The sequence below is a fragment of the Camelus ferus genome, chromosome 19 (genome assembly GCF_009834535.1).
Source record: "Camelus ferus isolate YT-003-E chromosome 19, BCGSAC_Cfer_1.0, whole genome shotgun sequence".
Lineage (NCBI taxonomy): Eukaryota > Metazoa > Chordata > Mammalia > Artiodactyla > Camelidae > Camelus > Camelus ferus.
In genome coordinates this window covers 20,635,898-20,650,064 of record NC_045714.1, presented here as the reverse complement: position 1 = coordinate 20,650,064, position 14,167 = coordinate 20,635,898, and the positions used below count along the sequence as shown (strand labels likewise).

At 39.9% G+C, this 14,167-nt stretch overlaps 1 protein-coding gene across 1 annotated transcript in view; it reads left to right on the top strand.

Moving 5' to 3' along the window:
• The window catches only part of PCSK2 (proprotein convertase subtilisin/kexin type 2), a 218,249-nt gene that overhangs the window by 14,962 nt on the left and 189,120 nt on the right, over positions 1 to 14,167 (top strand). Inside the window, exon 2 of the mRNA XM_032461792.1 lies at positions 13,406 to 13,510. Within this exon, the coding sequence (XP_032317683.1) occupies positions 13,406 to 13,510 (105 nt within the window). The remainder of the gene's footprint in view (positions 1 to 13,405; positions 13,511 to 14,167) is intronic.

Here is a 14,167-nt window from a genome sequence, read left to right as displayed (position 1 = left end):
TTCAGATTCTTTTCCTTTACAGCTCATTGCAAGAAACTGAATACTGTGCTATACAGTAGGTCCTTGTTGTTTATCTATTCTGTATATACTAATGTGCATCTATTAATCCCAAAATTCTAATCTATCCTTCCCTCTATTCTTTCCCCCTGGGTAACCACAGTTTGTTTTCTATGTCTGTGAGTCTATTTCTGGTTTGTAAATAAAATGTGTACCTTTCTTTTTTAGATTCCACATATAAGTGATATCATTTGATATTTGACTTTTTCTTTGTGACTTATTTCACTAAATATAATAATCTTTATGTCCATCCATGTTGCTGCAAATGACATTATTTCAATCTTTTTTTGGCTGAGTAATAGTCTATTGTGGGGTGTGTGTGTGTGTGTGTGTGTGTGTTTATACCACATTTTCTTTATCCATTCATCTGTCAATGGACATTTAGGTCATTTCTTTTTAGCACTGAATAATATTCCATTATCTAGCTGTACCACAGTTTATTTACCCATGCACCTACTGGAAGACATCTTGGTTGCTTTCAGTTATTACTAACACTGCTACAAGTATTTACATGCAGTATTTTGTGTGGACATGCATTTTCAACCCATCTGGGTAAATACTAAGAAGCGCAATTGCTGGATTATATGGTAAAAGTATTTTTAGCTTTCTAAGAAACTGCCAAACTGTCTTCCAGAGTGGCTGTACAATTTTGCAGTCTCACCAGCAATGTATGAGAGTTCCTGTTGCTCCACCTTCTCACCAGCATTCAGCGTTAACAGTGTTCCAGATTTTGGTCATTCTAATAGATGTGTAGTGATATGTTACTGTTGTTTTAAATTGCAATGCCTCATGACATGTGATGTGAAGTATCTGTGCTCATTTGCCACTTGTATGTCTTCATTGGCAAGGCCTCTGTTATGGTCTTTGGTCCATTTTTAACTGGGTTCTTTGTTTTCTGATTGCTGAATTTAAGAGTTCTTTGTATATGTTGAATAGCAGTCCTTTATGTGTCTTTTGCAAATATTTTTTCCAAGTCTGTCACTTGTTTTCTGAATTCCCATGGTATTGTCTTTCATAGAATAGAAGTTTTTAATTTTAATGGAGTACAGCTTATCAATTACTTATTCCATGGATTAAGACAATTGGCAAAATATAGATAACATCTATAAAGTTTTAAATAACATTGTATCAACATTAGTTTTCTGATTGTGATGCTTGTATGAGCATTTAGGTGAATATTAGCTGAACATCCTTCTAAGTGGGAACCTTACTTGCACAGGCTGGTTTTTTTTGTTTTGTTTTGTTTTGTTTTTCAAAAACAATGTGTTGTAAAGATCTTTCTGTGGCCACAAGGAAAAATACAGCATCATTTTTACAACCATTCACTGTTGAAAATGCAATAAGCTTTCTTTCTTCTAAACCCCCCATCTTCCTTCACAACATTTATTGTGCTTTTGTGACTTTGTCCCAATGAGATTGACGTCAATGGTTCAATATTTAACTCATCCTTGGTAGCACTATTGTCAGATATATGAAGTTGGATATAATAAATACATATGTAAATAAATAAAGGTCAAAACATGAATCCTTTCTTCCAACCTTGTTACCTATGTGAAATTTAACATGATACCAATAACGTCCCATTAACAAATCACATTTGATATTGACTTAACTAAGTACAGCCTTCTTCTGGGTTATTCCAGGTTTTGAAGAACAATTTTCTTGTGAAGAACCAGCACATAATTTCACAATTTGGGCATTCACTTTTCACCTATTCTTCTCTTTTATCATTTAGAGATAACCTCAACCCCAGAGCTGATGTCAGATAGCGCTTAATCTCTCTTGTCTTCCACAGCTGCTCCAAAGAGCTTGGACCTAACTACAGACAAAAATAACAGATAGTCTAGCCATGTCTGCAATCAACTGGGTTTTTTCCCCTCTAATATCTGAGGGTATTTCTTCTACTCCCAGTTTACAGCTCCCAGTTGTGAGTTTCTTTGAGTTCAAACCTTCTTAAGATATGGCTTCTGCCAAGCACTTATTAGAGTCCTAGGCTGTTCAGAACTAGAAGATACAACCACTTGCATCACTTATTGGCTCACAAATTTTTTATTCAGCTAGCACTGTGCTTTCCATCTGTTTGTCCTAAGGAAAGGGAGAGATCCACCAGTTTACCACAAGCCCCCACCACTCCCTATTGCCTGATACCTGATTCACATACTTATAGTGCCTGCTTGACCACAAAGCATTAAACGTTTTATGAATACCCAAATATGCCATACCCAGAGAGATTTAGTTATCCACACGGAAGCACACAGCTACTTAGCAACTCCTGCCAGAATCTAGACCTACCTGGGTTTTTTTATTCATTCAACAATATTTATGAAGTATTTACTTCATACCAGATACTTGTGAGCAAAACAAACATTGTCCTCATGGAGCTTGCTGTTTACTTGTTCCCAGGTCTGTCTCCAGAGAAAGCATTCTTTTTAGCATACCAGGATTATTTTGAAGATGATGATTTAGGCAACGTGTCAGTAGCTCATATTTTTTTTGTTTAAGATTATTCTATTACTATGTACAAAGCCAGCCTTGTGTATGAATCTTCCCATAAAAAGGGAGTATTTCCTTACTACAAAGTGTGCATTGGTTCACTTGGCTATGGGTCGGAGTGACTCTGCTAGGAATATTCAGTTGGCTGGCTGACAATGAGAATAAGGCAAGACAGATGATCAGAGCCCATAGAGTAATTACTCACTACCAGCCTTTGATAGTAAATTAATAGCATAAAAATGAAAACTTAAAGGTCTCATCTGAGAAGTATAGACCAAGAGAGGTTCAGGGTCCCAGGTTTAAGAGTGGGCTAGTGATGCAGGACATTCTACAGAAAATGTCTGGATAAATGGCACATCCTGGCCACACTGTGGAAGCCGATTGGTTCCCACCCATGCAATGGAGGAGGTGTCATCCAAAGTGGACCTGAGTGTCCCCTCACCATGCTGGGCTGTCAATCAGACTATCCTCATCCATGCCCTGGAATGACAGCTGTGGCTTCATAGCTGATACACAGGTCTGCTCAGAAAAAAACGTTTTCTACTTCGTGATGGGAATATTTAATCTAAGTATCAGGTTAAACACTTTGTTGTTGGTAATTAAGAAATAAAATCATGCTAAAGATGTGCTTCTCCCTTCCTTTGCTCTAAAGTTGACATTCAGACCTGTCTGTATGTAAGCTTCAGAATTTTTGCTGAGATCAGCTTGCTTTGCACATAATCCAGGGAAACCAATAATAGTCCCTGGGTAAATGTCAGTAACGTACAGGGTTCATTGCTTGATTGACCTGGAAGGAGACAAATTCCATGTGGAAAAGAAATTTTAGAGAGAGTGAAAAATAGGAGAAAGATATGGGCTTCAAAGCCAGCTGGGTCTATATTGAAATGAACTTCTCTGAACCTCTGTGCTTAAAACGGAGATAGTAGAACCCACATCTGTAGAACGGCTATGATCAATACATGGTCTGATTTTTTGAAGAGCCTGGCATATTGTGGCAATGTTAATTTACAAATGGATCTCTCCTTTGAGCTGTTTTCTGCTAGGAACTGGCAATACCCTGGTTTGCAGCCTTACACTAAAGATGGCACGTCAGTTACACCATCTAGCAGGTCTGAAAATGCTGGCATTGATGTCCTGCCTGCTGGTGGGGAAATGACAATTGGAAAGTTCCAAAGCAGCAGCCAGCACCTTTACACATGCTTATAGCTCATCTGTGGTGTATCTTCAGGGCGGGCCTCCTGGTATGCTCTGACTGCGTGTGGTAGTTTGATTTTATTGACGGCCCAATTACTGACCCTCTTGTTTTTTTCCTGGAACTTTGCCATCCTTCCTACTCTGACTCCGGGCTAGCCTCTGACATGCTTCGGCCAAAAGACTATAGCAGAAGAGCTGTCAGGCCAGTGCCACACCAGGGACTCAAGAGTCCTTGCACATTTCCACTTAGTCTCTTGTACTGTTGGCTGTACTTCTGGAATCCTGCCACATCCATGAAAACAAGCCTGAGTGAGGCTGCCGGAGGACGAGAGGCCATCTGGAGGAGAGCTGAGGTGCCCCAGCTAACGGCCACTGCACTCTCAGAAGTGGAGCCAACGAGACAAACTGCAGCTGACTACAAATGCGTGAGGTAGCCCCATCAAAACCTGAACAACCACTCAGCAAGTTTAAATCGTTGACCCAGGAAATTGTGAGCTAAATAAATAGTTGCTGCTTGAAGCTACCAAGATTTTTGGTGGTTTGTAACTCACATTATCATGATGATACATGATTGAAACTCAAGTGACTTGAGAGGCTTTCTCCAATGCTAGAGATCACTAATGAGGACCCCTGCAGGGGGCCCTCTGCCATCAGAGCAGACTCCCTCCATGGGTTTGCCTGTCTCTCCAATGTTCAGCTGCTAATCATGTCCTCTGAGTGTCTTTATGAATCACCTGAGAGCCTGACAACAGGGGCAATTAATATTGGTCCTGTGGAGGCAGAAGACAAAGGAAGAGTCTCATGCAGGAGAGGAGGTGGTCTTTATCTGTTATTCTCCAGATCCACTTTTTGCCCATCTCTTTTTCCAAAGCAAGACAGGAAGAAGTGAGACTATTCAAATAGCTAAGATGTGTGATCCTAGGTCCAGGATTTAAGGAGGAAGAACTCTAGTTGGAGGAAAGATGCAAGTCAGTACAGGTGAGCACTGATAACCTGTAAACAAGAGATTGTTCAGGCTGAAGCATGGTTGGAATACAGGCAGGACTATGCCTTTGGTACCCCCTCTCCTGCTTCTCTTAATTCTCCTCTCTTCCTTTCTGGCCCTAGAAGCCTCCATCCTATCCCATCAGCAAATCTCAGGGAGGCATTTAGTTAGCCATGGCTTAAGATGTTACCCCTTCCAGAGGTAACTGGACTCTCATGTAAGTATTCAATACACATACACACACACACACACACACACACACGAAATTTATGATGGGGCTGAGCAGGAAACTTTTGAGGCAAGGAGAGGCCTTTTAATGCTATCTAAGTCATACCAACTGACCCTGCCTCTCCCCAGAAAGTCCTCAGGCTACCCTTCCTCTGTCCTTCTCTCCTTTCCCTACCTTCCTCTGTCTAATTCATGATCTCCCTATTTGTATCCTTCTTTGTTTCTGTAATATTATATGTTCTGTAATTGCACAATGTGGTTTTCCTGTTTCCTCATTGGCCTGTAAGTATCAATCAGTAGGACAGACCACCCCATTTCCCTTTCTGTCTCATCCTTATTGCAAAGTGCAGTCCCCTACCCATAAGAGATTGCATGCATTCTGGGGAAATTAAGAATGGTCTGCGGAATGTCAGTAAAGTGAAGAGCCTAGCTCCCACTATAAAATTCAGAACACCCAAATAAAATTGACAAGCAGGCATCAGCTGAACCAGTTTTCAATCCTTGATGTATTGTTTTGTGTCCCAGTTTTTATTCCTTAAACCTCCTGACAGCAGCTCCTCTTGAAAATAAAACTATAAAAATTCTTTATACATAGGATGAAGTCCAATGTTCTCCCAAATGAGTCTGACTGAGCATCATGAAAGTCAGCACAATGGACAGAGCTGCCAAAGGAAAAGTGATGGGTCTAAACCAGAGAGTCCTAACAATTTGGGGGTTCTGGACCCATCTGAGAATCTGTAAGAAGCAGTGGGAATTCCTGAAACAAGTAAATGCATAGGAGCACAAAATTTCATGTGGAAGCCACATCCACAGACCTTCTGGAGCACCCAGGGGTCACCTAAGGGGAAAGAACTCTGGCCCAGAGGGAAGCAGGCAGTGGGCTCCAAGAGGATTTAACACACCTTTTTATCTGTTCACCATCAGCTGCCAATTCCCTGGGGCTCCCTGTTGTTGAGGAAAGTGAATGTGTAGATTCAGAGAGGACTTTAGCTTGGAGCCATGCTTATCAGTGGGAAAAGGAGGCAAGAGAGAAGGAAGAGAGGCAATGAGAAGCGTTGCTGGGATCCATTAAATTTTGCGGCATAATGAGAATTTCTAAAAACTGCAAGTCTGAGTTAGCAACGTTATTATACTGTCACCCAGCCTGAACCTTCAAGCTGACAATTTGCTGTGAATTCTTCTCTCAGGCCTTTTTTCTCCTTCCTTCTGGAACCATGCATAGTTTGCCTTAAGAGACAAAGGTGATGGTGTGAAAGAAGGATGTGTGTGTGTTTAAATGAAGAAAACACGATAATACACTAAGTGCTGAAATACATGAGAGGTTTCTTACTGGGACACAGGTGAGGGATTGAGGACCTAAGATTGCTTTCAATAAGTCTCTTCTACGTGGAAGGTCAGTATTCTACTTAAGAAGTGGAGGGACGCACATGCATTACCACACTGAGGTCTGTGTAGGCAGCAAATACCGTGCACTGCTGTAAGTCACACAGCATCTATCTTTCCCTGCCCATGGTGGTCTCATGCTTTCACTATGATCTCCTCAGATAGCCCTTCTCAGAGGCTCAGAGGGCAGCGGATTTGGGGTCTACACTCCAAAGACAAGAGTCAAAAAGGGCAGAAAAGCAACCAATGCCTTCAGGTTAATCTTCTGTTAAGTTTGTGATCAGTCCATTTACCTGTTAGTATTGCCAGAGTTTCCAATTTCAGCTCCGTGAGACCGATTAACTTCATTTGCTTCAGAGCCAAGATGGTGCCCCCTCGTCGAAGAATCCCAGGTCCTGGGTCCCAAGGACACAGCAGCGGGGATGTCACTCACCAGCCTGGCTGTCCTTGAGCCAGACTCATCTTTGAATTCCAGCCTGCAGTCTCTTGGACTCATAGCTGTGGTTACCAAGGGGCATGGGACATTGAGCGAGACTGCTGTGGAGCAGGATGGTGGGAAGGGCGCTAGACTCACAGTCAGGGGGTCGGGGGTTTCCGTTGAGAGGTCCCTCTCAACTGGGCAAGTCCTACCCCTCCCTGGGCTTGTTTCTTTCTATAACAAGCAATTAGACCAAGCCAGGGGTGTAATATAACCACGGGAAGTGACCTCAGTATATGACAATAGGAAGTGGTGGGACCTCTGGTTTGAAATTTGTAAACATATGATCCTCTAAAGGATATTCAAATTTAATTTTTAAAATATCTTCACACTTTTTTAAACTCTCAATTTGGGAATAATTTTAGACTTAAAAATGTGTTGAAAAATAGCACACAGGCACACCCATGTTCATAGAAACATTACTCACAATAGCCAAAAGGTGAAAGCAACCCAGTGTCCATCAACAGGTGAACAGATAAACAAAATATGATACATGCATACAATGGAATATTATTATTCAGCCTGAAGAGAGAAGGGAATTCTGACTGTGCTACACATGGGAGAATCTTGAAGATATTCAGCTGAGTAAAATAAGCCAGTCACAAAAAGACAAGTATTGTATGACTCCACTGTATGAGATTCGTAGAGTAGTAAAATCCATAGAGGCAGAAAGCAGAAGGGTGGCAGCCAGGGGCTAGGAGGAGGTGAGAATAGGAAGTTATCATTTAATGCACGTAAGGTTTAGTTTTGCAAGACGGAAAGAGTGCTAGATATGGTGACGGTTGCATAACAATGTGAATGTACTTAATGTCCCTAAACTGTGTACTTAAATCTGTTTAAAATGAAGAGTTTATATTAAATATATATATATATTTCACTACAATAAAAAAGATGACTTTTTAAAAAATGACAGCAAAGTTCCCATATACTTTTTATCCAGCCTCCCCAAAGTTAACATCTGACAGAAACCATGCACAATCACCAAAGCCAGGGGAGACGCTGATACAACACAGTGAATCTACAGACGTTGTTCGCATTCTTCCAGTTGTCCCACTAATGTCCCTTTTTCTCATTCAGGAGCCAATCCAAGATTTAACTTACATTTCGTTGTCTTGCATCCTTAGTTTCCCCTAGTTTGGAAAATATCTGTAATCCTTCTTTGTCTTTTATGAGCTGGATGATTTTAAAGAGTACTAGCCAGTTGTGGGTTTGTCCAATGTTTCCTCCAGATTGAATACAGATTTTTGGCAAGAAAATTATGTAAGTCTCCTTCTCAGGGCTTTGTATCTTGAGGCACTTGATTTTGATATGTTTCGTCCCTGGGGAGGTTAACTTAGATCACTTGGTTGAGGAGGTCTCTACCAGGCTCGTCCACTGTAAAGATATCACTTCTCTTTGTTTATCATTACATTTCACCCACGAACTTTCGCATCCTTTGATGATGCTTGCCAGTCACAATTATTTATGGTGTTTCCTGAATGGTGATATTCAATTTCCATTCATCACTTCTACTTCTGTTAATTGGAATTCCACTGTAAGAAAGAATTTTCCATTTGCCTCTATTCAAATTTAATTTAAAAAAAAAAAATCAGTAAAACAGAGCCAGAATAATGTCCTTCCAAAGCTCACTGGTGCTTGATAACCCCAAATTTCCTTTCTTGTGTTAAAAATTCTCAGATTCTTCATGCCCTCCAGAATAGGAAGTAAACTTCTAAGTTCATACCACCGACAGCAGTCAGAGGCACAAGTCTTTGGAGAGCAAAGATCAGCACACTTACATTTTTTTCCTTCTCATCCCCACTTTTTGGATCAAATCTTAACATTACCCTGAGTACATCAGCAGGGTTAAGTAGAGAAAACTTGAGAAACACTAGAAAATGCACATGAAGTATTTATGTTTAACTTGCCCTAAAGAATGTGGTTTTTAATGAACAGGCACTAAATCACAAAAGCTGCAGAGTTTTAAGAGATTTTCATTTGTACACCAGACCCCTAGCCAAACTTGTTGTGCCCTTGAAATTCATCCAGTATTTGCTTCTCTGGCCCCAGGCCCCCCCCCCTTCTGTGCCAGAAACGTCCCTTGAGGGCCCTTATCTGAGCTGCTCCAGGCCAGTGTCACCAACTGACAGAGCTAATATTATTGTAGTTTCAAGTTTGCACAGCCCTGAAAAAATGAAGGAATAAAACATTTTTTTCCAGCTAGCTCTTTGTTCCTGTTATCCATTGCTGAGTAATAAACTGACCTAAAATTTGTGAGTATAAAGCAGAAACCCTTTTATTAGGCTCATGGACTTGGGATCGGAGATCAGACCGGGCACAGTGGGGATGGCTTGCTACGGTCCACATGGGAACTCAGTTGGGAAGGCTCTGTGTCTGAAGGATGACTAGAATGACTGGAGTCTGGAATCATCTGAAGTTTCTTCATTTATACATTTAGCACCTGAAATGGGATGACTTGAAGCCTGGACTCAGCCAGGATTGTCAACCAGAGCACTGCACATACCCCTCAATGTGGCCTGGGCTTCCTCATTGCATGGCAGCCTGGGAGTAGTTGAACTTCCTAAATGGTAGGTCAGAACTTTAAGAGCAAGTGTTCTGGTGAACAAGGCAGAAGCTGCAGGCCCAGCAGAAGTCACACTGCATCACTGCCACCATGTTCTTCTCATCAAGGCAGTCATGTTCTCCAGATTCAAGAGTCGGGATCATAGACATTACTTTTCAATCGGTGGGAAAACGTGTCAAGAAACCAGTGCCTATGTTTTAAAAATAACCACATCCTTCAAAATTAAAACATTAGAAATATATGCATTTTAATTAAGATTTAAAATATTGCCTTTGTCTGAATATTCTTTCCTTCCTCCAGAAATTTCATGAAACCTTCCCGAGGTATTACTCTGACTGAAATAGTCTCTCCTTTGGATCCCAATGGCCCCTTGTCCATAACTCATAACACATTACATCCTAACAACAAAACCATTTGTTCATGTTTACTGAGTGCAGGCAGTATTCCAAGCACTTCCCATGGGCTACCTCATTTAATTCCCATGACAACAATGTGAAAAGGGGACATTTCCATTTTATAAGTGAATTAACAGAGGCCTAGAAGGGTTAAATAACTTTCTAAATATCACACAGCAATTAAGGAAAAGGTTCAAAATTTAAACCAAGGTGATATGAGTCCAGAACTCAGGCTCTTAAACCACTCCACAACTGAGTACCCTTAATATGCTGCTGTGTTCAAATCTGCCTTCCCGGGTGGATTCTCAGCTATCTGCAGGCTGAGATGCTGTTGTATTTATCTTTGTTTTTCTAGCATCAAATACAGTGCCTGGCTTATAACAAGGATTAGAAAAATTCATAAAAGACACAAACGGGCAGTTCAAAGTGAAAAAATTAAAATTTTCAATAAACACAGGAAAAGAGGCTCAAACTTTCAAAGTATTTAAAGAAATCCAAATAAGATGGCCTACTTTATCAAATAGGCAAAAATTGAAACATCAATCAATAAATGTCAATCCAGAGATGTTGAAAGTACAGGAAAATGGGTATTTTTGTTCAACTTACTTTTTGGTAGTTCTTATACAATTTTATAGGAAACCTTTTTGGTACTATTTATCAAAAAGCTAATGTTCATTATCTGTAACTGAGTGATCCAATTCCTAAGGTATATCCTACAGGAAAATTCTTATCTATGCATATAGTGACATTTACAAGTCTGTCCATCACAGCATCTTTAAAATAATAGCTTTGTTGAGCTATAATTCACAAACCATACAATGTACCTTTTCAAAATGTACAATACAATAATTATTAATATACTTTAAAAGTTGTGCAATCATTACCGTGATCTAATTTTAGAACATTTCCATCACCCCAAAAAAACCTTGAACCGTTACCAAGTACCCTCCACTTCTGCCTCCTCCCAGCCCCAGGCAACCACTAATCTACTTTCTGTTTCTATAGATTTTGCTGTTCTGGACATTTTATATAAAGGAAGTGACAACAATATGTAGGCTTTTTTGGTCTGTTTTTTTCACTTCGCACTAAGTTTTCAAGGTTCATTCATGTTGCAGCATGTATCAGTCCTTCACTCCTTTTCATTTCCAAGTAATAGTCCACTGTGTGTATATGTACCACATTTTTCATTTTGTTTTTCCATTCATCAGTTGATGGGAGTTTGGGTTGTTTTGGGGTGTCATGGATAACGCTGCTATAAAATTTGAGTACAAGTTTTTATGTAGACATATGTTTTTCATTTCTCTTGATCATATACCTATGAGTGGAATAGCTGGATCATATGGAAAGTCTGTATTTATCATTTTAAGTAACTGCCAAAGTGTTTCCCAGACTGGTTATCTGTCCCACAAGCAATGTGCAAATGTTCAGATTCCTCTGCACATCCTCACCAATGCTTGCTGATTTGTTTTTGTTTTTGTTGTTATCACTGGGTATGCAGGGATAGCCCGTTGTGGTCTTGATTTGTATTTTCCTAATGACGAAGGTGCTGAACATCTTTTCATGTGCTATTTGCTATACATATATCTTCTTTGGAAAAATAACTGTTCATATTTCTGCCCATTTTTAATTGAGTTATTTGATTTTATTATTGAAATGTCCTTTGTACATTCTGGTATAAGTCCCATAACAAAGATATGGTTTGAAAATATTTTATCCCATGCTGTGGGTTGTCTTTTCATTTTCTTGATGATTTCTTTTGTAACACAAACATCCCTAAATTGAATAATGTCTAATTTGTGTATTTTTTTCTTTTGTCCTTTGTGCTTTTGGTGTCGTACCTAAGAAATCACTGCCTATCCTAAAGTCATTTTATTAACAGCTGTGTTTTATTCTAAGAGTTGTACAATTTTACCTCTTACATTTAGGGCTATAAATCATTTTGAGTTAAATTTTGCGCATGGTATGAGATACAGACCCAGATTTGTTCTCTTTCATATGGATATCAGTTGTTCATGCACAATTTATTGAAAAGGCTTTTCTTTCTTACTGAATTTTCTTGCACTCATGTTAAAATCAATTAACTATAAATTGACTACTATAAATTATTTCCAGACTCTTCATTTTATTTTATTGAACTCTATGTTGATCCTTATGCTAGTGCCACACTGTCTTGATTATTGCACCTTCGTAGTAAGTTTTGAAATGGGAAAATGTGAGTTCTCCAACTTTGTTCTTCTTTTTAAAAAAATTTCTGGCTATTCTGGGTCCTTTGCATTTTGTTGGGAATTTTAGGATCAGCAAAAAAATGGGGCGTGTTGCCGTCTTAAAAATCCACAAGCATAGATTTCTTTTCATCTTTCAGATTTTGTTTAATTTCTTTCAGTGATGTCTTATACTTTTCAGCATACAAGTCATATACTTCTTTTTTTTACCATTTTTTTATTGAGTTATAGTCATTTTACAGTGAAAAATATTTGTGATTATATGTATGTTCATGTATAATTGAAAAATTGTGCTCTACACTGGAATTTGACACAGCATTGTAAACTGACTATAACTCATATGCTGCTTTCATTCAATTTATTCTCAAGTGTTTTGTTTCTATGATGTTATCATAAATGGAATTATTTTCCTAAATCTATTCTTGGATTAATCATTGCTAACATATAGAAATATAATTAACTTTTATATGTTAATCTGTAATCATATTGAACTCATTTGTTAATTCTAATAGTTCATGGATTTCTCAGGAATTTCTACATACAAGATAACATTTTCTGCAAAGGAAGATAGTTTTTTCCTTTCTTTTCAATCTAGATGCCTTCAATTCTTTTTCTGGCCCAGCTGTCCTGGCTAAAGCCTCCAGTCCACCCTTGATTGTATGTGACAAGAGCAGACATCTTACTCTTGCTGTGATCTTAAGGGGAAACCATTCAGCCTCTCACCATTATATATGACATTAGCTATGGGTTTTCAGATACATTTATCAGATTGAATAAATTCCCTTTCAATCTAAGTTTTTTGGTGTTTTTTAATCATAAAAGAGTGTTGGATTTTCTCAAATGCTTTTTCTGCATTTATTGAGATATTGTATATTCTTTATTGATATAGACATGTATCATATTAATTGATTTTCAGCTGTTAATAACAATCTGCATTATTGGGATAAATCTCACTTGGCCACAGGGCATAATCCTTTTTAGATGTAGCTGGATTCAGTATACTAGGAATTTGAAGAGTATTTTAGGGTTTATAATGTGTAGTGGTCTGTAGTTTTCTTGTGATATCTAAGAGAAGAAAATGGAGAACTTAGTGTGGGTATGAATATAAAGGGAAGGTTCCATGGAGAAGAGAAGATCAAAAAATGGGCAGAAACTAAAGTAATGGAAGAAAGCATAGATGGTCTGGGGGGAGGGGAGGTGAACAGGCAATACCTTGAAAAAGCAGGGAAATGGGAAGGAGTACAGTGAAGAGGAAAACAGAGGTCCAGGCCTGACAGGAGGCTGCCAGTGGTTTTCTCACACACCTCCCCACCCCAGGGAGCCCCAGCATGCACCCCAGCTCTGGTGTCCCTGTTCTGGGGCAACCCCAGATGCTAACCATGCCTGTGTCTGTTTGACTCTCCACAGCTCCCCTTCGCAGAAGGCCGCTACCACTTTTATCACAATGGGTTGGCAAAGGCCAAGAGAAGACGCAGCCTACCCCACAAGCAGCAGCTGGAGAGAGACCCCAGGGTGAGTTTTCCTGGAAGCCTGCCTTCTAACCTCTGCTGCCACAACAGAGCCTATTGAGGGAGGGCACAAGGGAACAGGCAGGGAATTTTGAAGTAAAGGAACTCGATGGTAATGCAGTAGGCCAAATGGATCCTTTGCAGGTGGTACTGGGGACCCTGCTCCTCTGTCTTAGGCATAATAATTAAACCCTTTCTAGGCTGGAGTCGGGGAAGTAAACAGGGACACCCCCCTTTTCTGACTGTCTTCTCCTGCATTATTGTGTGAGGACCTCTGTTTGCCTGGGAATATGTTTTAGCCTGTGATGGATGGGAAGACATCAAGCAGTTTAATGAGTCATTTTATGGAAGGTTTCAACTGGTGAATCCCCATGCTCCAAGGAGACTGCCATGCCCCATACTGAGAATGGGAAGGTGAGTGGGCCAGCAAGTGCTCAGCTCGCCACAGGCGGCAGGCTGCTCTGTGCATGACTGGAGCCCCAGGACCTTCTCAGCCCCTCTCCTCACCTGTACCTTCTCACGCTGATCTAATTTACACCACCATACCCACGTCTTCTTGGTGCTCGTGACCCCCACTTTTGCCTCCAATCTTTACCCTGCCCTTGGACTCCAGCTCTTATTTCCAACTCTCTCTCCCTCCAGGAGCCTAAATTCAACTTTT